This window comes from Brassica napus, chromosome A6, assembly GCF_020379485.1.
Source record: "Brassica napus cultivar Da-Ae chromosome A6, Da-Ae, whole genome shotgun sequence".
In the NCBI taxonomy this organism is placed as follows: domain Eukaryota; kingdom Viridiplantae; phylum Streptophyta; class Magnoliopsida; order Brassicales; family Brassicaceae; genus Brassica; species Brassica napus.
Window position 1 is genome coordinate 24,541,966 of NC_063439.1, and position 23,610 is coordinate 24,565,575.

The 23,610-nt window shown below is 35.2% G+C and overlaps 3 protein-coding genes and 1 pseudogene across 3 annotated transcripts; 2 read left to right on the top strand and 2 right to left on the bottom strand.

The window, feature by feature from the left end:
* The first annotated feature begins 1,242 nt into the window (after window positions 1-1,242).
* Window positions 1,243-10,614, top strand: LOC111198738 (ABC transporter B family member 15-like). Its single transcript, XM_048735354.1, has 7 exons — window positions 1,243-1,661; window positions 1,888-1,936; window positions 2,022-2,200; window positions 2,271-2,728; window positions 3,314-3,854; window positions 4,294-5,187; window positions 5,347-10,614. The coding sequence occupies exons 1-7, from the start codon at window positions 1,422-1,424 to the stop codon at window positions 6,715-6,717; spliced, it is 3,732 nt and encodes a 1,243-aa protein (XP_048591311.1). The 5' UTR covers window positions 1,243-1,421; the 3' UTR covers window positions 6,718-10,614.
* On the top strand, window positions 9,426-10,614 carry LOC111198739 (annotated as a pseudogene).
* Window positions 10,615-11,430: 816 nt separating this feature from the next.
* LOC111198740 (zinc finger AN1 domain-containing stress-associated protein 12) lies at window positions 11,431-12,275 on the bottom strand. Its single transcript, XM_022687850.2, has 2 exons — window positions 12,056-12,275; window positions 11,431-11,968 (listed from the first exon to the last, which is right to left on the bottom strand). The coding sequence occupies exons 1-2, from the start codon at window positions 12,164-12,166 to the stop codon at window positions 11,513-11,515; spliced, it is 567 nt and encodes a 188-aa protein (XP_022543571.2). The 5' UTR covers window positions 12,167-12,275; the 3' UTR covers window positions 11,431-11,512.
* A 484-nt stretch (window positions 12,276-12,759) lies between these two features.
* Window positions 12,760-16,230, bottom strand: LOC106415022 (xyloglucan glycosyltransferase 4). Its single transcript, XM_013855622.3, has 4 exons — window positions 15,307-16,230; window positions 14,902-15,210; window positions 13,857-14,261; window positions 12,760-13,642 (listed from the first exon to the last, which is right to left on the bottom strand). Exons 1-4 carry the CDS (start codon window positions 15,943-15,945, stop codon window positions 12,968-12,970), a joined length of 2,028 nt encoding a protein of 675 aa, XP_013711076.2. The 5' UTR covers window positions 15,946-16,230; the 3' UTR covers window positions 12,760-12,967.
* Between the last annotated feature and the right edge of the window lie 7,380 nt (window positions 16,231-23,610).

A 23,610-nucleotide genomic window follows, 5' to 3' on the forward strand; every position in this document is an offset into this window, starting at 1 on the left:
CCACAAAAACCAGACTGAAGTCGTATGGATATCCGATTGCATACGATTGCATACGCGGCTGCGCCTGCAAAAAACGTACGTTTAATGTTGTTGTATTCCAATCGTAACAAACGCAGTAGCTATATTTCATTCTCTGTATATGGACACTTCAAATACTAGTATTATACATTAATTACACCGTAACTCGAAATATGGAGAATAATCTTATACATCTTGTTTTTTTTACATCACTTATACTTCTTGTTACCATACGATAAGTATATAAATGTATAAATGATGTCAAAATAGTAGCAATAAATAAACATACAGAGTTAGACTTGTTTTGAGCAAAAGGCTGCATGCAAGGCAAGACTGCTAGGCGAGCACATGACTCACATAGGGAATTGCTCGCAGGTTTTAATGTCCCAAGAAGACGAATTCAATTACATGCATTTACTATATATATCATTGATTACTAGAAATATACCGCCTTCAGTTCAAGCGATATTTATAAAATATCCTAAATGTATTTTATGTTTCCTATTTATTAGCTCTAGAATTTATCTCATATAGATTTCAAAATAATGAAATTATATATTAGATTCTTTGATGTTCATGTCCAGTTTCAATTACGAATTTAGGGAACAATAATTTAGCCTATATACACAGAGGTCTCAAATTATTGGTAAACTATATTCACCTTTTTAGTAAACATATAGTTTTTTAAATTATATATTCCCATTTTTATATAGTGCATATATATATTTTTTAATTTATATTTGAGTCTGGATCTTATTTGACTGTTTCACTCACTCTTGATAAAAGGTTATGTGTCTAAAACAATGTTGCTGGCAGAAAAATGTCGTAAAATTGATGAGGACAGGACACAACAGTGATATTAGTGCAAATCACGAAAATAAATGTTATCTAGCATGTTACATATTCCTTCTGTTTCGTTAAGATAGAACTTTTTGAGAAGAAAATGATTTTACAAAAATAATTTTTTTATTATTTTTTAAACAAAATAGCAAATTTCAATAAAACTAGTTAGATTTATTGAAAGATTATTAATTAAAAAGCATTCAAATTTGATAATTTAAAAACGATACATAATTGATGTGTTTTTTAAATATATATGAAAATACTAAAACATCCATCCGGGAATAATGTTTTGAGATAAACTTTAAACATGATTTGATACTCATTTTAAATTCACACAGCCGAAGTTGGCTTTTTCTCTCTCTCGGCTTCTATAAATGTCCTTCGACTCCCTCATCGGATCAATGAAATGTGAATGAAACTTAGAAAAAAAGAATCACAGAAAAAGAGAAAAAAAAACAGGAAAGTAAAGGCATCCGCTTTTAATATTACTGCACGAACATAGAACCTCTTGTCGTTTTGGTCTCTCTTTCTCTTCCTCTCTCTTTGGAACAAAAGAAAAAATGGGTGAAGTAGAGGGCAAAGAGACTGGGAAGAAGACGATGAAGAGTTTTAGAAGCATAAGATCGATATTCATGCACGCTGACGGTGTGGATTGGGTACTGATGGGATTAGGGTTAATCGGAGCCGTCGGTGATGGCTTCACAACTCCCCTTGTTCTTCTCATCACGAGCAAGCTCATGAACAACCTTGGTGGCTCCTCTTTCAAGACTGAAACCTTCATGCAAAGCATATCCAAGGTTCTCTCAATTCTTTCCATCTCTCATCTCCTATGTATAATCACTTGGTTTTCTAATTAGACTTTTTGATCACAAGCTTTTTTGTCGATGCTTGATTGTCCACAATCCGTTGACATTTTTATTAGGTCATTTTTTAACAGTTTACGGTTTTAACTTTAGTTTATGACACATGCACTTCTAGATTTATTGTATGTCTGTATAAGGAAAGAAGACTAATGCACTTCTAGACGTGGCTTTGCTCTATGTGGCTTGTGGATCTTGGGTTGTCTGTTTCCTTGGTAAAATATTAATAATGTTGACCTTACTTTACTATATAGTAATTAACCACAGATTAACTAATTAATATTTAAATTATAAAAACAGAAGGATATTGTTGGACACGAACAGGGGAGAGGCAAACAGCAAGAATGAGAGAAAAATATCTTAGAGCAGTGTTAAGACAAGATGTGGGGTACTTTGATCTTCATGTCACAAGCACTTCTGATGTTATCACAAGTGTCTCTAGTGACAGCTTCGTCATCCAAGACGTGCTTAGTGAAAAGGTCTCACCATTTCTATCTTTCATTCTAATCATTTTTCTTCCTTTTTCTAAACCGGTTCGGTTTGGTGCAGTTACCGAATTTCTTGATGAGCGCATCAATGTTCGTCGGAAGCTACATAGTTGGCTTTATTTTGTTATGGAGACTCGCCATAGTTGGCTTACCCTTTATTGTCCTCTTAGTGATCCCGGGGCTTATGTACGGCCGAGCCCTTATAAGCATATCTAGCAAGATACGTGAAGAGTACAATGAGGCTGGTTTTGTAGCTGAGCAGGCCATCTCTTCTGTGCGAACCGTCTATGCGTTTTCCGGGGAAAGGAAAACGATATCAAAGTTTTCAGCCGCGCTTCAAGGCTCGGTAAAGCTAGGGATTAGACAAGGGCTTGCCAAAGGAATCACCATTGGAAGCAATGGAATCACTTTCGCCATGTGGGGGTTCATGTCTTGGTATGGAAGCCGGATGGTCATGTACCATGGTGCTCAAGGTGGTACCGTATTTGCAGTAGCCGCCGCTGTTGCCATCGGTGGCGTGTAAGTATATATTAACATACAATAAAGTATATGCATGATAGTATGATACAATGAGATATGCAAAACGGTTTCAACAATTAAACTATCAAAATTACTCACAGCTTTTTATCTATGATAGAATCCATTGCGTACGTATTAGTATAAATAGCATCAGCCAGTTACGTAACCAATTGGCTCTTTCAAATATTTTAATCTATTTTTTTAGAAATTATTCAATCTATATTGTAATACTTGCAACTACGTATGCTAAAATTTATGCTTACAAATTTGAATGATTATATTATTCGTTTTGATATCTAAAACATATTTTAATTAGTTTTGTACTATAGTTTCTTTAAAACATGTTTATATAACAACTTTATGACATGTATATATAAATTCATACTTTTCTTATGCATTTATGTATGTATTGGAATTTAGTTTAATTCAACGTGTTTACATATAAATCAATGTTTTGGTGATTCTTTCCGTAGAGTAGTAAGATTAATATTTATAAGTGGTTTTCTTGTAACAAAATATTAAAAGAGAATATATGTTGATCTTCGTGAAATCGTATCATGATCTTGTTCGTTGTTATTGTTTCAGATCACTTGGTGGTGGTTTGTCTAATCTCAAGTACTTCTTCGAGGCGGCTTCAGTTGGCGAGCGAATCATGGAAGTAATAAACAGAGTTCCCAAGATTGATTCAAACAATCCGGAAGGGCTAAAACTAGAGAAAGTCAGAGGAGAAGTTGAGTTTAAGCATGTGAAGTTTGTGTATCCATCAAGACCAGAAACATCCATCTTTGAAGATTTTTGTCTGAGAGTTCCCTCCGGGAAAACCGTGGCTTTGGTGGGAGGAAGCGGGTCAGGAAAATCAACTGTGATATCGCTTTTGCAGAGGTTTTATAACCCGGTAGCAGGAGAGATTCTCATAGATGGTGTATCCATTGATAAGCTGCAAGTGAAGTGGTTAAGGTCTCAAATGGGTTTAGTTAGCCAAGAGCCTGCACTTTTCGCCACATCCATAAAGGAGAACATATTGTTTGGTAAAGAAGATGCAACGATGGATGATGTTGTGGAAGCTGCCAAGGCCTCTAATGCTCATAATTTCATTTCTCAGTTACCTAATGGCTATGAAACTCAGGTCAGATTCTAATTTTATACTCTATGTTTCATAATATAAGTTAGATTAGTCAAAAGTACAGATATTAAGAAAATTACTATTCTTCAAAAATATAATTTAATAATTTTTTAAACACAAACTTACTTTCATTCATACTCAATCTTCTACAATACAATAGAAAGAGGAGGGAAATTATCCATCCTCTTTGACAATAAGCATAACATACAAAACAAAAATATTATTTAATATATAGAATAAATATAGTCTAATCAATTATAAAATCTACAAAACTTATTTGGTTACAATAAAGATAAAAGTTACATAGAAATATGAAAACAATTTATATGTTGAAACAAAAAGATATTTATAAAACAATTTATATTATCAGACAGATGGATTATAATTATCGCATCTTTTGTAGTGTTATCTAGAGACTGATTTAGCTTGTGTAAACAAATAGGTTGGGGAGAGAGGAGTGCAAATGTCAGGAGGACAGAAGCAGAGGATAGCAATCGCACGTGCAATAATCAAATCACCAACAATTCTCCTTCTAGACGAGGCAACAAGTGCATTAGACTCTGAATCCGAAAGAGTAGTCCAAGAAGCCTTAGAAAATGCATCAATCGGCCGTACAACTATCCTTATTGCTCACCGTCTCTCTACCATTCGTAACGCTGATGTTATCACCGTGGTCCGAAACGGCCATGTTGTTGAGACTGGCTCACACGATGAGCTAATGGACAACATAGATGGTCAATACGCTTCACTAGTCCGCTTACAACAGATTGAAAAAGACGACTCAAGTGTGAACATGAGCGTCAATGTGCAAACAAGTCCAACCTTGGATCCTACTAAAGATTTCAGAAGTTGTTCAAGAGTCTCGACACTTAGCCGGTCAAGCTCTACTAACTCCGTTACAGGTTCAAGTATTGTCAAGAATCTTTCAAAAGATGATAAGCCACCTTTACCATCTTTTAAAAGACTCTTGGCAATGAATCTACCTGAGTGGAAACAGGCGTTATACGGTTGCATAAGTGCAACCTTGTTTGGGGCCATACAGCCGGCGTATGCATATTCTTTAGGGTCAATGGTATCGGTTTATTTCTTGACGAGCCATGACGAGATTAAGGAGAAAACGAGGATCTACGCATTATCTTTTGTCGGCTTAGCCGTGCTTTCTTTCTTGATCAACATCAGCCAACACTACAACTTTGCATACATGGGCGAATACTTGACTAAGCGCGTCCGAGAACGGATGCTCTCTAAGGTTCTAACCTTTGAAGTTGGTTGGTTCGATCGTGATGAGAACTCAAGTGGTGCCATATGTTCTAGACTCGCAAAAGATGCTAATGTGGTACGTATATGAATATTATGATTTGAACTTTTAACTAACAATGTTATATAACGTTTCTTGATGCTAATGTGGTAGTGGTACGTACATGAATCTTATTATTCAAATTTTCAATTATAACGTTTCTTGATCACTCTAATATCTTTGTTTGGTTAATGATAGGTGAGATCGCTAGTAGGTGATCGTATGGCACTATTGGTACAAACAATATCGGCGGTAACCATAGCATGCACAATGGGTCTGGTAATAGCGTGGAGGTTAGCTCTTGTAATGATCGCTGTGCAACCACTGATTATTGTATGCTTCTACACTCGCCGTGTTCTACTCAAGAACATGTCGAAAAAGGCAATCAAGGCTCAGGACGAGAGTAGCAAACTAGCTGCTGAGGCTGTTTCCAACGTACGAACCATCACAGCCTTTTCGTCACAAGAACGTATCATGAAAATGCTAGAAAAGGCTCAAGAAAACCCGCGGCGAGAAAGCATACGTCAGTCATGGTTCGCAGGGATCGGACTCGCCATGTCGCAGAGCCTAACTACATGCACGTGGGCTTTGGACTTCTGGTACGGTGGTAGACTGATCGAAGATGGGTACATAACAGCTAAAGCTTTGTTCGAAACGTTTATGATCTTGGTTAGTACCGGTCGGGTCATAGCCGATGCTGGAAGCATGACAACGGATCTAGCTAAAGGTTCGGACGCGGTCGGGTCGGTTTTCGCTGTGTTGGACCGGTACACTTCTATTGATCCGGAGGATCCAGAAGGATATGAACCGGAAAGACTAACCGGTCGGGTCGAGTTTCTTAATGTGGATTTCTCATACCCAACTAGACCGGATGTGATGATATTTAGTGACTTTTCTATCGATATCGACGCAGCGAAGTCTACTGCTATAGTTGGTCCAAGCGGGTCAGGTAAATCCACGGTGATCGGTTTAATCGAACGGTTTTACGACCCGGTTAAAGGCGTTGTGAAAATCGACGGTCGAGATTTAAGATCGTACAATCTGAGATCGCTCCGACAACACATAGCTTTGGTTAGCCAAGAGCCAACGTTGTTCGCGGGAACGATCCGAGAGAACATCGTATACGGAAGAGCGTCGGATAATATCGACGAATCAGAGATCATCGAAGCGGCGAGAGCAGCGAACGCTCACGATTTCATCACGTCTTTAACGGACGGCTACGATACGTACTGCGGAGACAGAGGTGTACAGTTATCCGGTGGTCAGAAACAGAGGATCGCCATCGCTAGAGCGGTTTTGAAGAACCCGTCGGTGTTGCTTCTCGATGAAGCGACGAGCGCTTTGGATAGCCAATCGGAGCGTGTGGTGCAAGACGCGCTGGAGCGCGTGATGGTGGGGAGGACGAGCGTTGTGATCGCGCATAGGCTGAGCACGATTCAGAACTGCGACGCAATCGCTGTTTTGGATAAAGGAAAGCTCGTGGAGCGTGGGACCCACTCATCCTTGTTGGCAAAAGGATCCACAGGTGTTTACTTCTCATTGGTCAGTCTCCAGAGAACAACTTGTTGAATAACGCTGATCTGGAAACAAATAAAACTCTTTAAGCTAAGGGTTATTGAACATGTTATATGACGCTATTTCCTTATTTGTAACCATTTACATATAGATATTTAAAACGATTATGTTTAAAAGAAGGCTACAGAGGTTCCAATACTAGAGCAAATCTATGTTTTCACTTAGTTTTGATTCCATTTGTTGATAACAACAACATGCGAGAACTGCTATAGATAGTAATTTTTATCAACTGATCACCACCAACTTGTCGTTTCCATGAGTCGTCCTCGTCCACGATGAGTTCATTGACTCCCCATTTCCATGAGTCGTCCATGATGAATTCATTGACTCCCCATTCTTCAAAGCTAATTATAAGGAATAATTTTATTAATGATAGGTTCACTTTTCACCAGCTTTGATACTACTATTGAAAGCAACTCGTAGCAGACGTACCAAAAGTTTGTGGTTGATTTGAGTTTCTTTTAAATAAGAAGTAGCTAGAATTGGGAACGTTAGAAACTTTGTAATTAGGTAAGCATAATTCCAAAGTAAGATGTATACTCATGACAAAGAATAATGATTTTGCCAGCCCATAGCCGCACACACAGCTGTATTCAAACATCACACTTTTTTTCTTCTTTTTTTGTCAAATTAATTATAATGAACAACTGCAGACACAAATGTGATCTAAAATCACTTTTATTAAGAAAGCAGTTGTATGATTTACGTAAAACCAAGTGAACGGGTAATGGCTGCTTTTGGTAAACATAAAATAATTGTATAAATTTTCGTGTATCAAGATGTTGGAACAACAAATCTGCACTATAAAATGTCTTCGATTTTCTATTTTTAAAAAGATCGAATTAGCTTTATTTGTTTTCTTTATCTACATCTAGTCTCCACATACTAGATTATGGAATAATAATTGATACCCAAAATGGCAAAAAAATTGAGAATAGTAATTAGCTAGTTCTTATAGGTAATGTTCTAGCATGTTAATAGAACAACAAATTTGGAAAGCAAGTTTTAAAAGAATCTATACGTGTGTATATATATTACTGATAAAACGTGGTAAATACACATTATCAACCAATTTTTCTTTTCATTTTACTATATGTGGGCGTGTGTAATCCACATGGAGCTTTCGAAGACTTACCCCAAGCGTAAATATTATTTGACAAACGCAAGAGTGACTGGCGTTCAATACGATCTAGTATAAATCAAGTGCAGAATGAGGCAAGATAGTACGGATGTGATATCATATCACCTTGGCTTATCAACCACGTACATTTGTTCTGATAACATATCATACTATTTTTACCAAAAAAAACATATCATACTATTATAGAGTTAGAGATCTATCCACTCGTAAACTACGAGCTGATATGTTAGTTTTAATTCTGGAAGAAGCTAACGTGTCAATATAACTTAGAAGTGGATATTCCCACTTAACATAATATAAGATGTGTGTATATATAAACGATTATATTTATTTGGTATGATGCTACAATTAGTATATCATTGTTAATATCAGAGAATAAGCATAACGCTACTCAAGGAAACAACAAATTCTAGTCATAGATAAGGGTGAAAACCTGCAAATAAAATCTATCTAAACGAGGGATACTCACATGCTTTAGTGAAATACAAGCATTAAGTTAATAGTATTATTATATTCAAAGAGCATTGCATCCAATGAATGTGAGCTGACCAGTTAAATATATTGTTATCTTTTGTCCGTCAGTCAATAATTATATGGTATTATTGAGAACATTAATACATATATAATATATGTATATCGAAATAAGTAGAAAAGAACATGGATCCATGTGTTCATTGGACCCATTATCAACCCATACTCTAAGATGCTGGATTCCTACAACCTAACATGCTTTCCTTATATATCAAACAATGTCTATGCGTGTAATGTCTACATTTACATGCGTATTCACTTAATTATTATTAATTAGTCTTGATACTAGTATTTATCAAAAAAATTATGTCAATATTGACTAAGATAGGTTTGTTAAACCTTTCTCTCAACATTTATTGCTGTAAACCAAAGAATGGTTAAACTCTGAGCCAATCTGAACACTTAAAAATTCAAGTTCAAATTCAAGATTATAAATTGGTTTACCATATATAATGGATGGATATTAAAGACTAGATATTCCCAACAGCATTTGCAAATTAGAAGAGAGATGACCATATACTGAAATGGCTAGACTTTGCCAATAAGTATTTACCATTTTTATAGAACAGTCGGTGTTCCTAACCAGATGGTGTGCATATGTAATCTGGTAATGAAATAAATGGATGCAAATTCAATGTTATCTTGGTCATCAATGTATCCTTAATACTTTTTCCATATACAATGAACACTATTCACGTACCATTGAATGTTATTATCAATATAAATTTGAACTTATTACTTTGTACTTTCGCCGTTTCTCAAAAGAAATGTTCTAGAAAGATTATAGAAAAAAAAACTATCTACAAAAAGAACATTGACATTGACTAGGCATTGACAATAAGAAACGAGTTTCAAACGAACTTAATTTGACCGTGTTTCCTTTCCTTACAAAACCGCGTTTCAGTTCTTGTCTTCGTCTTCTTCCTCGACCCTTCTCTCTATCTCTCCTCCAGAAACTCAAAACTAAAACCTTAAAAAGACCTCTGCTTTGAGATCTTACCCACTCTTCAAACCCGATCACTTCTCTCCGATGATGTCTAGTTCAAGACTAATAATAATCTTCACAATAATCTCTGCAGCCTTCCTCACCGTCGGATCAATCCGATTGGTTCCAGACGATAAATCTTCATTCAACGATGGATCTTCAGATTTCATGGAGGCTCCAGGATACCAAAACGGACCAAAATGCTCTGTTCTACCCCAAAACAAACTCTTGTTAGCTTGCGACCCTTCAGCTATTCACATAGCGATGACCCTCGACCCAGCTTACTTGCGTGGCACGGTATCTGCAGTCCACTCCATCCTCAAACACACCTCTTGCCCTCAAAACATCTTCTTCCACTTCATCGCATCGGGTCCCCACCACGGTCCCCTCGCGAAGACTCTCTCCTCTTTTTCCCTTCTCTGAGTTTCAAAGTCTACACCTTCGACGAAACCATCGTCAAGAACCTCATCTCTTCTTCCATAAGACAAGCTCTCGATAGTCCCTTGAACTACGCAAGAAGCTACTTGTCAGAGATTCTCTCCACGTGTGTTCGTAGAGTGATCTATCTAGACTCGGATGTGATCGTGGTCGACGATATCAAGAAGCTATGGAAGGTTTCTTTAACCGGATCAAGAACCATCGGCGCACCAGAGTACTGCCACGCTAACTTCACCAAGTACTTCTCAGATCGTTTCTGGTCAAATCCAAAACTCTCTGGAGTCTTTGAGTCCAAAACGCCTTGCTACTTCAACACGGGAGTGATGGTGATCGATTTAGAGAGATGGAGAGAAGGAGAGTACACGAAAAAGATCGAGAACTGGATGAAGATTCAGAAAGAGGAGAGGATTTACGAGCTGGGTTCGTTGCCGCCGTTTCTGCTGGTGTTTTCAGGAGAAATTGAAGCTATTGATCACCAGTGGAACCAGCATGGTCTAGGTGGAGACAATGTGGTGAGTAGTTGTAGGTCTTTGCATCCTGGTCCGGTGAGTTTGATACATTGGAGTGGGAAAGGGAAGCCGTGGGTGAGGCTTGATGATGGTAAGGCGTGTCCTGTTGATTATTTATGGGCTCCTTATGATCTTCACAAGTCACGGAGACAGTATCTTCAATACAGTCAAGACTTAGACATTCTTTGATTCATTCTAATTTTTTTTTGTTAGTACAAAGTTTTGCTCTTTTTCTGATGTAAATAAAACTGAATTACATTTGAGGTTTTACCTATTCTGTTGCTCTATCAGTGCTTTGATTTTGTTTGTTTTATGTGTCATTCTTTTCTCATAGCATCCTTAGTATTTGGGTGATGAAACAAATGGAAACTGAGAAATAACAATGAATTGAACAAACATATTAATTAAGGGCATTCATTTCTGTAGGATGTTATATTTATTTGAATGCGTCTACTTTATCAAGTAGAGGTTTGCTGGAACTCTGTTTCTCAAACATTGTGGCCTCTGTTTTTTTCACCCCTTTCATTTTAATAAAAGTCTTGACTAGTGTTAATCTTTTTTTATCATATGGAGGATTGGCTGAGCATATAGACTCATATGGTGCACCACTTTTGCCCTTGCAGGTGTAGTTCTGATTTTTCTTAAAAGAGTATATTCATTCTCTTGTATATTGAAAAAGTCTGATCCTTTTCTTGTTTTTTAATCTGCTGAGTTTGGACAAGGAGTTTTGGAGAATATTCCTTATGTTCCAGTGAGAGAGAGGTAGAAAACTCTTTACTCTGCCTTTTAGCTTTGTTGCTCCACATTGTTTGTTCTGTTCTATAGATGTAGAAATGTAGCCTTATGTTCTTCTAGTGTTTGCTTGAGTAGAGAATTTGTATATGTCAACAATTAGACAAATGGTTCTTAAATTTTCTGCCCTTTGTAGCTAAAATTTGAATCTTTTTTGTTCATAAGAAAAGAGTGCCATTGTATGCTTTTCTCAACTCTTGACAATGATTTAGCTTGGTAAAAGCCTCTAAACATATCTTCTTGTTACATACTAAACACAAACATTAATCATTTGATGTAATGCAGACTATTACAAATGCCACGCATTAAAATGCTCTTGGAAACAATTGATTATTAATCATACATGAGAAACATTTTGTTGATGCAAACTGTTGCAATGAAAGGAAAAAAAAACTAAAAGGATCTAATCGAAGGAGAAGAACTTGATGAAACAGAAGCTGTTCCTCTTCCACATCCTTTCTCATTCCTCAAACTCAAAGCTTCCATAAACTTCTCATTCCATCTCGACCTTGTCCCTGAGTTAGCAAGCGTCTTCTTGTTACAGACATGATCTGTCGGAAACCGATGTTTCAGACAAAACTTAACTCCACAATCTTTGCAAGTAATGTTGTTAGCAAATGTCAGAACCTCTTTGCAACGCTTCACAGGACAAATGGGTTTCTTCTTCTTACTCGGATCACAATCTCCAGATCTTTCGTGTTTCTCAAGTAAAGACTTGATCCCTTCTTGGTCAAAACCAGTTGTTTCGATTGCAACAGAACATGTTTCACAGATGGAAACTGTTCTGCTTCCGTGGTCTGAGTTTGGACAATCGTGGGACTTGTATGATCTATGCTCCAAACAGAACACCTATAAATTTTCATTTAAAGAAACATTAATGGAAAGATTTCTTGCAGGAAAAGAAAACAAAAACTGAAACTTTCAGTAAAGATTTACCAATTTGCAGCCGTCACAAGTGAAAGGGAGAAAGTCGAGGAGTTTGCAGTCAGGGTTTTGGCAATGCTCTCCAAGATCAGGAAACGCTTCTGTTCCTCCTCTTCCTGCCATAGCTTTTCTTCTTCTTGTTATTATTCTTCTCCTTTGATATTAGTTTGTTTTTGATTCTGAGAGACGTATGAATGTATAGAGAGATATATATAGGGAGAGAGGTTGGGTCTGACTTGAAGGCAAAGCCAGCGTTCTCCAAGTTGGTTTCTTCCTCTGTTTGACAATTCTTGTTTTTTTCCTTATTTAGATTTTTTTTTTAAGTGGGAAAGTTTTAATAATTAGATAAAACGCGGTTTGGATGTTTCTAGGCCCGTTTTCGGCCTATTTTGATATTTTCTTTGAATCCTTAAAAAGAAAATAAACTAAGATTACATTTTTCCTATCTTATTTAGGTAAATAAATTATAATCAATACTAAGATAACCAAAAAATTTAAAGTATTACTACTTTGATTGCTTTAATTTCGTTTGTTCTGAAGCTTCTTCATGTATGTTAAACCAATCGGTTTAGCAAAGACTTTCCTAGGAACACTTAAGCATCATTAGTGAATAAATTTCCAAAACGATTATGGTAAAGATGTTTAGCAAACCCACCTCACCCTGATCAATAGCAGAATCTTAAACCACTCTTTGTACATAACACCTAAGAGGCATATGATTATTAACCCTTAGGTCAATATTATATAACAAATTAATCGTTTCACTCATTTATCTGAAACTGGACATTATAAGTTTTTTGAAAATTATGTATAAAACCCACATGTAAGAAAGGGAAAAGAATTTAAAACAAACAAAAAAATAAGCGAATATAAACGGGTTTATCTCCCTTCTTCGTCTTCTCTGTCTTTGCTTTGTGTGTGTGTCTAGTTGATCTGTTCTCCGATCAAATCCAACCCTACAACCAAGAAAGACAGTCCCTGAAACAGCAAGAAGTAGAAGTGAAGACCATGCGCCGACAGAAAGCTTCTTGCAGCTGCGGTTAGAAGCAAGAACGCAAGCCCTAGCTCTTTCTTAAACACCATGTTCCTCTTCTTGATCTTGTTACTCGGCCTCACTAGCCCTCCAATGCTCTTCTTCGGGGTTTCTTGTACTGTAAGATTCATCTCTTGCTCCTTGAGTTTGCTCAGAAGCTCCAAACCTGACTCCGAGTTTCTCCTATGCAACTTCTCTTCCTTTTCAGCAAACGCTAGCAAATCAGATTCAGATGATCTCCCAGTCTTCTTGGTCACAACCCACTCGTAAGCCGATCCAAGCTGGAACAACCCGGAGATCATAGCGTTGAACTTGGTTATGGACATTGTGTTTTCGAAAAGGAGGTAAGGGATCAAGAAAGGGAAAGATTTAGGTGAAGGGAGGATGTTGAGAAGTGAAATGAAAATAGGAACGTAACAGATGATCCACAAAGGAAGCTCGGCTTCAGGTATGAACATTGTTAGTGGAAGTATGATGCAGAAGAGTGTGAATGAGTAAAAGGGTAGAATAAGCTTCCTTAGAAGAAAGAAGAGGAAGATCAAATTTGCCTTTTTCCCTACTGATATCTGCAAAATCAAAAACAGGAAAATCAAACAATTCAGTCTTATTCATGTTCATAGCCGGTTCTATACATAGCGAGATGAAACATTCGCCTATGACTAAAATTTTAGTATATATAATTCGGTTTCCAAATCGATTAAAAAATATGTATTATTTAGTAATTGTTTCAAGTCTTAAACATTTAGTTATAACTAGAAGTTGAATTTTAGTTTTATTTACCTTTGATTTGATGATAGAAGGAAGGCATAACCGGAAAAGTTGCATAGGACCAGAATGCCAACGATGTTGCTGCTTCTTGTAAGCTTCATAAGACTCAGGCAACTCGCAAGTGACTTCAACGTCATTGAGGTAAATGAATTTCCAACCGTTGAGATGCGCTCTGACCGCGATATCCATGTCTTCAACCGTTGTTCTCTCGAGCCACCCGCCGGATTCTTCCAATGCTTTGATCCTCCAGACTCCTGCGGTTCCGTTGAACCCAAAGAAATTGAGAAACACGCCGTTCACTTGCTGTTCTACTTCGAAGTGGAAGCATAGGTTTATGTTTTGTAGCCTCGTCAGGAGATTCTCGTCTTTGTTCACAAAGGACCACCTTGCTTGGACTAATCCTAGCTCTGGATTCCCCTACAACAAACAACACAACACACACTCTTTTTAGCTTCTTGATGATTGTTTCATTTTCATACGCTAAACACAATTAATATATGTTTTAAGTAATAAATTACAGTTTTGCAAACTAAAATATTTAATTTTTTATTTAAAATATAAAATATAAAATACGAACCGTTTTCAAAATAGTACTTTATCATATGAACCTAATCTTGACTCTGTTTACAGCTTACAAAAATGATGATTAAAATACTATTTTATTACAAAATAAACAGAGTCAAGATTAGGTTCAACAAGTCTAAATACGAAGAATCATGATGTGAAGATCATCCAACGACGTGTTGATTTTTGTAAATTAGTTTTGTCGGTTACTTTGATTTCATACATAACATGTACAACTTTTCCTAAAACTTAATATTATATTTGTCGGCTACTCTCAACATGACCCACCGAAAAAGAAAGAATAAAAAAATCGAGACAACTGTCGGTGACGAGTATAATTGGAAGATTATATTCCCATTAAAAAAACATTGTGAAAAGAGTAAATATTTTTTTCACTTAATTTTTTCTTGAAACATCATCGTAAATTACGAAACTTCAAAAAAGAAATTGCCTTTTCTAGTTAGAATAGATTGAGTGTGATTGATTGGTTTACCTTGAAATGAGGAATAGTCTTCTTGAGGAAATCAGGACTTGGCGTAAAGTCTGCGTCGAAAATAGTAACGAACTCGTAATCTTTAACGTAATCACATGTCATCGCAGACTTTAGATTCCCAGCTTTGTAACCAGTTCTGATCAACCTATGCCTGTAGATAATGTTCACTCCTTTCTCTGCCCAAGCAGCTACTTCTTCCTTGATCAGAAGCTGTAAGTTCGGATCGTCTGAATCGTCAAGAACTTGAATCAAGATCCTATCCTTCGGCCAATCAAGCTGTGAAGCTGCTCCTATTGATTGTTCATACACCTAACAAGAACATAACAAAACAATTACAGAACAGAGTAAAAACAGAGCAAAAACAGAGTAAAACAGAGCAAAAAACAGAGTATGTTTATAGTTTACCTCTCTTTCATTGCACATTGGGATCTGAATAAGGACCATTGGGAAGTTGGAAGCGTCTTCAAGATCGAGTTCATCGTCTTTGAGCTTAGGTTCGATCTTTTTAAACTTGATCCAGAAGCAACCGAGACAGAGGACCAACCGATCAAGAGACTGGATCAAGAAGAGGACAGTGCAGAACTTGGAGAGAGTGATGACAATAGGAGCGATGTAATCGGATCGAAACGAGAGCCAAGCCACGTAAGACCACTCGACGAGCCCACGGACCTCCCAGGACGGTCGGTTCACGAGATCTAGATTCCAGTTCTTGTAATAAGCGACGATTTCTATTGACAAGGCGACTATGGAGATGACAAGACAGGCTTTGATGAATCTGTACATTTGTTTTCCTCTGCTTTTGGGATCTTCTTCTTCGTTTATGGCCTTGGAGGAGAAAGCGAGACGCTTTTTGACAGAGGCGAAGAGCCACGAGAGGGAAGAGACGAGTCTGTGAGCTTTGAGGAGGATGAACCATGAGAATTGCTTTGGGCTGATGGATTTGCGTTTGTTGTCAGGGAATGAGGATGGATCTGAGCCGTTGATCTCTAGTAGAGAGAAGTTGTCTGGCTTCTCCATTGTCACTGCCACTGAGTTTGGAGCCATGAATGAGAGTTTAGAAGAGGGAAAAAACAGAGTAAGAGAACAAAGAAGAAGAAATGATTTTGAGTCGTCACTGTTTCATTTAATTTTCCATGAAAACTGGATCTTTTGTTTTAACAGACAAAACAGAGATGAGCTCAGAGTCTGAGCAGCTGCGTAACTGAAACTTGTGATTAGTTGAGAGAGAGAGAGAGAGACGAGGAGCATGTGATGAAGTGAACAACTTGTAATAAAGAGGAGAGAAGAGGAACAAGAGAGTCCTCCTTCCTTTGCATTTTCCTCTCTTTACCCTCATTTTTTATAGGAAACGTTTGCTTCTTTTTAAATTTTTTTTTTTTTAATTTTGACGGCAGGTCGTTTTACTTTGTTTTCTTTGTGTGAAAAGTCCAATGCTTCTTATTATTACTACTGCTTCTTGATAAAAAAAAGGGTTATTACTACTGGTTCTTTTTTTCCTGGACGTCCTCTTATTTCTTATTATTTCTAGCTTCAACAAATAAAAATGCAATTTTAGCCATTAATTTGAAAATAGCATCAAATTTAAGATAAAGCTCAAATTTTCTTTAAAATATAGATCATAAAATATCTTGTCTAAAAATTAAAATTTAAGATTTTTTTTTTTTTAACACTATTAAAATTTAAGCTTTACCTAAATTTTAACCGTTAAAATGTTCTCTTAAACAAAGTTCATCGAGTTTATTACTTCTGCTCGATAATTTGATAAAGTTTACCATTGTGATGATTATTTTATCTAGGTCAATTTTAGGTTACCATTGAAAGTTTGAAACTCTACATTCCCATTCTACTATATTTAAAACATAAAGGCTAATTTGAAAAGCAGAGACGCGTCTACTTAATATTATAGGAAAGTTTAGATCTATTTTGCCATAATTTAGGAAATACTTTTTTGGTTCTTTGAGTAATTAAAAAATACTTCTGAGGATACGAATCATAAAACCGTGTGGACACATGCATGTTATGCATATTAAGAAGAAGTATGAATCAAACTCAGGGAAAATAAGATGATTTTTTAATAGGAAGCCAATTCTATAAAAAAAAAAGGAAAATAAGATGATTCCAAGAATATCCCTAAGAAAATTTGAAAGATTGGTAAGGAATTGGAAGATGACAACTTGATCTAGCGAAGACCAGATTAAACATATTAAAATGTAAGTTGATCAACTTTTGTAAATTACTTTTGATTCAAAGTACACTTATAGAGAGCTGAGCTCTGTTGTCCCTTCACTGTCTTCTAACTTCTTTTCGACAATATAATAATTATTCTGGTTCACAGTGTTAAATGTATCCGCTTATTGTAGCCCATTGATTGGGATTAATGTTTTTCCCTCGTAATTTTTATTTCACGTATCCCCTACATTATTCTATTGTATAGTATAGTTATTTTATCCAAAAAGAGTAAATCATTTCTCAAAAGGAGTTAATTTAAGGGAATTTGCACCTTATAAGTTATAACCATTAAAAAACACAAACTTACCATCTAACAAAAATCACCCTCTCTCTCTTTATTTCTGTCTTATCTCTCTAGCATCTTACTAAAAATCTAATTATTCTTTTTTTCTTTGGTTGTTTGGCAAATAAACCCTTAATTTAAAGTATAGTAGTAACTAAGAAAAAGACAGCAACCGTAACTGGTGGAGAGAAAGGCATTGGAAGTTTCTGTTTTACGAACATAACTTGTTATATTATTATATTGATATCATACATCACGATAAATAAAAACATAACAAAATCGGTGGATAAATATTGAAAACGAGTTTGACTTAGGATAAGAATAGTACTACTATTACACACTGCAATACAGCTATACAAGTTATAAACCTCACGTCTTTACCACTTGCGTTTACATACACTTGATATTATTTTATATGACATGCTTATGATGATAGTTATAAATTGACCAGATTTAATTAGCAGTTGGTCTAAAGCGCGCATGAGCTGGTAAATGGTAATAATACTTCACACTTCTATTACTTTGACTATCTAGCACTCATTTCATTTGGCTACACTAACAAAGTTAGCATTACTGGACGTAGTCCTTCATATCTGTTTTTGGCAAACATATCTTATGAAGAATTTAATTTTCAATAATAATGAGTTTTCTTGCTGATGGGGATTCCTCCCACTTAGCACTTATTAGGTTTAATTGCGTGGCCAGCAAACAATTGTTTATATTGTATGTGTTATGTGTTATACTTTAGGAAAAACCATTTGCAATATATACTAATATATGTGTCATTAATAGAGGCACATGCTTTCTCCTAAACACAGTCTCACTGAAGTAAGGTCTACCACATGAGAAGGCCTAGTTTTGTATCTTCTATTCTCAATCATATATTCAGGTTTTGGTATGTATCTCGCTTATTATAATTTTATATTTATCAATAATGCACGACGCTTCTAAGATTTTTCAGATGCAATCGGTGAGGTTCTGTTTTTTATTTACTGAATTCTTATTTCCCATCGTAAGAAAGAGAATCTTATTTATGTTGATTGGTCAATTTCATCAATCAGACAATATTTTAACTGCTTCGGAATCAAATAAGTCTTTAGCTATTTGTTTTCATATATATATGGAAAGTCTCAAAACATATTATGATCTCTATCCCTAGACTCTCAGGCATCACCAGATCTCGATTTCCTGAAAACGTACGAAACTTCTTGATATCAATAAAAGTTTTCGAACAAAGTAGTCAAATCCAAAATCAATGAACTCGGAGCCAGTATGTCCCTTTTAGTATTCATTGAGAGTTGAAGTAAATCAAGAATAATGCGCCCCCCCCCCCCCCCCCCCCCCCCCCCCCCCAAAATCAATGATCTCTATCCCTAGACTCTCAGGCATCACCAGATCTCGATTTCCTGAAAACGTACGAAACTTCTTGATATCAATAAAAGTTTTCGAACAAAGTAGTCAAATCCAAAATCAATGAACTCGGAGCCAGTATGTCCCTTTTAGTATTCATTGAGAGTTGAAGTAAATCAAGAATAATGCGCCCCCCCCCCCCCCCCTCGGATTGTATATATGAAATTGATATGTTGAGAAAACTAATATTTTGCGTGATATATAATTTTTTTAGAAAAACACGCATATAACTCGATGAACGTTAAAATAGTCTCCAATGGATATATTATATATAAACTCGTTTCTTGTTTTATCTTTGTAGGCGTTAACACCGCCTCTTGTGGTTATTTTTGTCACACTTTGCAAAGTAAATAAAACCAGCACAAACAGAATTGACTAGTACATGTAGAAAGAGGAATGTGGGTTTTTATTACTCCTAATCTTTATCTGGACCCTAAAGGAACATATGGGTCATTGGGAGTTCATGTGGCTGTATGCGAGTGTGTCCTAGCAACCAAGCAATTGCAAAATCAAAATCAAGGAGATATTGAAGAGATAAGCCAAAGTGAACATGGGACATGTCTTCAACTCTTAAGCTAATGTTTTAAGTTTATGTGAATTTCCATTGGCATTGTCACATGTGAAATTGTACTATACACATGTGGCGTGACCTCTCTGGCCATGATTGTATAATAATGTGCATACATTAAAATAGATTTCAAATCATTTATTAATTGAGTTATTTTCTTTCTTTGATTCTGATAATTGGACCTGGGATTTCATAATAAAATCTCCAGGGTTCTCATAATTTAGCTACGAACCCATATATATCATAGTAATTGGATCTGCATTTATGGTTAAATTTGGAATATAATCACCTACTTTATCAATTATATATATATTTGTTAAGTAAATTCCTTGTTAAAAGAAAGAAGGTTAGTGTATTAACGATCATCTACTAGCAAATAATTTTTAATTTTTGATCATTGGTAAAACTTTTTTTTAAAGAGGGTATATATATTCATTTGGGATATGTCAAAGGAAGTCTAAGATTTTCTACGACGTAATTTTCAAGTAGTTAGAAACAATACCACAACACAATGACATTGCAACCATAACTCGCAACCTGCTAAGTTGTTATATTGTTCCCAATGACATTGTCACATTAATATAACCACGTCCTAATCAAAATATAGGACCTCCAAAGTTATTATGTCCAAAAGGAAAAAGGTGAAATATTCAATTACAAAAAATAAGAGAATGTGAGCTTCTTTGTAGATGATATATATGCAGAGTGTATGTAAGCTTCCTTTTTATTCGTATTAAAAGTTTGTACCGTCCGACTAATTAGAGAATGGACTCGGTAAATTACTGAATTGAAACCAATAGCTGATCAATAGTTCAAAATAGATTGTTGCAGAATACGTTTATTTAAGCTCAGAAGTAGTTTGAATTATGAGGCAAAACTTAAAAACGTTTGTCTGTCTGATCAGTCCATCCAAATTAAGAGTGGTTCAAGGTGGTGTAAAATCAATACTTACGGTTAATGGGTTCTGATCTCCAAGAATTGCCATGGATCCCCCCCCCCCCCCCCCCCCTGGGTACAGTATAAGAAGAACAAAATATATCCTCAAGACTTTTTTTTTGTTCAACATATCCTCAGACTTTATATTCTTTTTAAATGACTATAAAATTTTGGACTCAAAAGATCCGCATATCTCTGTAGGACGAGGTTCAAAGTATGTTAAATTGATTTTCTTTAGAAAAATATATCCTTCTCAACAAGAATAAAACATCCAACCCCTTGAACATGTACTAATTGATCAAAGAGTTTAGTATTGTGTTTTGGTGTTCTTAAGGATTGTCTTATGGTTTGTACGTAACTAATGACTATTCATTCACAGATTTTATGAAAAGGAAATATACAAGAAAGGAAAAAACTGATTGAGTTCATTTTTATATTTTTAATCTTACACGAAACACACAACAAGAATTGTCTGCAGTCACTAACGATTTTTCTCAACTGATACTTTTCTCTGATTCAAAATCTCTTGTTAAACCCTCAACTTCTCTTCGTCAACAGTTGAACTTCATAGCTTATTGTTTGACTGAACGTTGAGGATTATGGTGTCACTTAACACCACAAAATGTTATAAATAAAATTTGTTAGCTTTACATCATAGACGAAAGTGGCACATTTGGTTGAAAAGATTATCTGTGAACCAACAGATCCGGTTTCAAAGTCCCCTACTGAGAATTTTATTATATAATTGACCCCTCATAAATTTTTTCTTGAATTCGCCACTGGAGCTGTAGGTTCGAAATTATCTCCTTCTCTTTTATCCCTTTGGGCAATGTAACCGCTGATTTTGTAACTACGTCAGGTTTGCTTTCTTCTGTAAACGCTCCCTTTGAGGAGTAACTCTGTTTCAATGGCAACCAAGTGGTTCATAAAAAAAAAGAGTTGTCTACAATCTACATGGACTTGGTTACAATACAAGATTTTAAAGTGCAATGATGGGTCTGATGGAGTAAATAGTAGTACTATGTATTATATTTATACATATGACATAAAGTACTACAACATATAACGAAGAAGTTTTCTCTTACAAATAAATTGTGTATTGCTAGTTCCATTTTCAATTGTACTTACAAGTATCACTTAAACAAAAACACTATCCTAACACGTTCAAGGATGTATACATAACCCAAGAACTCCTCATGGTGCCAAATATAAAGCACCTCATTACCTACTTATACTAGTAGATTTCATGGTTCCCTATCCAATTTCTCAAAAAAAGAAATATTCTCATATCTTTCTTATGGAATATTTTCAAAATTTCTACAAATTATTTCTCAGTGATTTTGTTCTCTAGGATGTAAATCTTTACTTGCTTAACCTCCAATTTTAATATATCTTTAGGTCGGCCTCCAACTCCTTTCTTCAAGTCAAGTATACAGTTTCGTTTTCTGTAGCATTTCTTCTACTAATTCATGTAATATTTCACGACTGATACATAATCACTTCCAAGAATTATTTTTCTTCGGCTTCTAAAACTCAATCTTCACTTGTACTAACAGTTTTGATGATCTCTTTGATGAACATAGTTTGGTATAAAACTCTACCTAAAAGGCTAGAGTTGCTTAAACATTCATGTATAAATTATGAGAGAGATGATGGAAGTTTTTGACGAATGAGGATCCAAAGTTGAATACCTAGCATTTCATTAGATTTGTGAATTTGAGCTTGTCATGTGCGAACCTGATTCAAAATACTACAACTTTCTTCTTATCAATGTGATATGCATGACGTATACATCGAAGAACAGTATTGCAGTTGGCAAACACTCGGTACTATTCGACCCTAAGAAGCAAACATGATATGGATATGACACATTTAATTTTAAAAAGTTTTTTTTTTGTATTATAACCAAAGTAACTTTTAAAAACGAAAAATAGTTTTTTTTTAGAATCTAAAATGTTTACGTATCGCTGCATTTGTTAGATGAATTATCCTTCAAAATTATTGAGATTCCCATAATCGGCTCTTATCTCGAACTAACAATTTGTATATTATCATCTAAAAGCCTTTCGTCATAGAATTTATTTTTATAATAATGTACTCTCTTCATGAATATACAGTTTAAAATCAGAACCAAATGCTTATTTCTTCCACATTCTCTAACCGTTCTTAATAACCAATTCTACCATATTCGTCTTACTAATTGGTAGCCATATAAGCGATTTGTTTCCAACCACAACTTTTGGCAGCTATAATCAAAGCCAAATTGTGTATGTTGTTCCGAATCAATGAAAGCTCTCATAATTTTAGAAATCACTACAATTAGACATGTTCAATCCTGATTTGGTTCAATTTTTTTCTTTCTGTATTTCGGTTTTATAAAAACTAACTACCACATTGAAACCATATTTAATTTGGTTTAGTTCGGTTTATATATCATCAGTTTTCGGTTTATTTACTTTTATAACAAAAAATCGTAACCATATTTATCTTTTATAACAAAATTTAGATTATATAATTAGAAATCAGGTTTATTAAAACATAAATACATATTCTTTTCTCTAAATTTTAAATATAATATTTTCTGTTTATTTAACTATTAAAATAAAGTAATAAAATACTAATATCATAATAGTATTATATTTTTATATTTTAACACAATAGTTACCAGTAAAAATTATGTTTTATTTAATTTGATGAAAATAAGAAAAACAAAATAACCTTTTAGCTTAAGACAAATAAAAATTTATTAAATTCAATATTTCAATTATGAATATTATATTGATGATATAAATTATGTATACATTATGAAGTTTATTATAAAATTTATATATAAGTATAATGATATTTTTAATTAATCGGTTTCTTTAGTTTATTCGGTTTTTAGTTTATATTTAACCATATTTATATATTGCGGTTTCTTAAAACTAACATTCAGGATTTATTTAGTATTATTATATCCAAAACACTTGTTCTATTTATCGGATTGAATACCATTACTATATATATATATATATATATATATATAGCAAGACTTGGGCCAGATCCAAATCAGTGGTTTGCTTTATTGGTTCAAGAGCCCGTGTAACCGAAATTTCAGTTTCATTCTTTGGAGTGACAACTAAGGAGGCGACTGGTTTTCCCGCTACCACCCGCAAACGCAGCTTTTGCGGTTGGTAGCGGTTGTCGGCGGTTTGCAACAATCACTCAAATCGCTCTAAACCGCTTCAAACCGCTCCGAATCTCATAAATTCAAAAGCTGGCTCCAGCTAGCGTTTGCGGTTGC

What these genes read in the sequence shown, in the direction of transcription:
- LOC111198738 (XM_048735354.1), top strand. Translation starts at nt 1,422, where the DNA reads ATGGGTGAAGTAGAGGGCAAAGAGACTGGGAAGAAGACGATGAAGAGT. An exon ending in TGCAAAGCATATCCAAGGTT is followed by an intron (nt 1,662 to 1,887) that starts CTCTCAATTCTT and finishes GCACTTCTAGAC; the next exon opens with GTGGCTTTGCTCTATGTGGC. An exon ending in TCGCAAAAGATGCTAATGTG is followed by an intron (nt 5,188 to 5,346) that starts GTACGTATATGA and finishes GGTTAATGATAG; the next exon opens with GTGAGATCGCTAGTAGGTGA.
- LOC111198740 (XM_022687850.2), bottom strand. Translation starts at nt 12,166, where the DNA reads ATGGCAGGAAGAGGAGGAACAGAAGCGTTTCCTGATCTTGGAGAGCAT. An exon ending in CTTGTGACGGCTGCAAATTG is followed by an intron (nt 11,969 to 12,055) that starts GTAAATCTTTAC and finishes GAAAATTTATAG; the next exon opens with GTGTTCTGTTTGGAGCATAG.
- LOC106415022 (XM_013855622.3), bottom strand. Translation starts at nt 15,945, where the DNA reads ATGGCTCCAAACTCAGTGGCAGTGACAATGGAGAAGCCAGACAACTTC. An exon ending in AGACTATTCCTCATTTCAAG is followed by an intron (nt 14,262 to 14,901) that starts GTAAACCAATCA and finishes TGTTTGTTGTAG; the next exon opens with GGGAATCCAGAGCTAGGATT. An exon ending in CTTCTATCATCAAATCAAAG is followed by an intron (nt 13,643 to 13,856) that starts GTAAATAAAACT and finishes TTGATTTTGCAG; the next exon opens with ATATCAGTAGGGAAAAAGGC.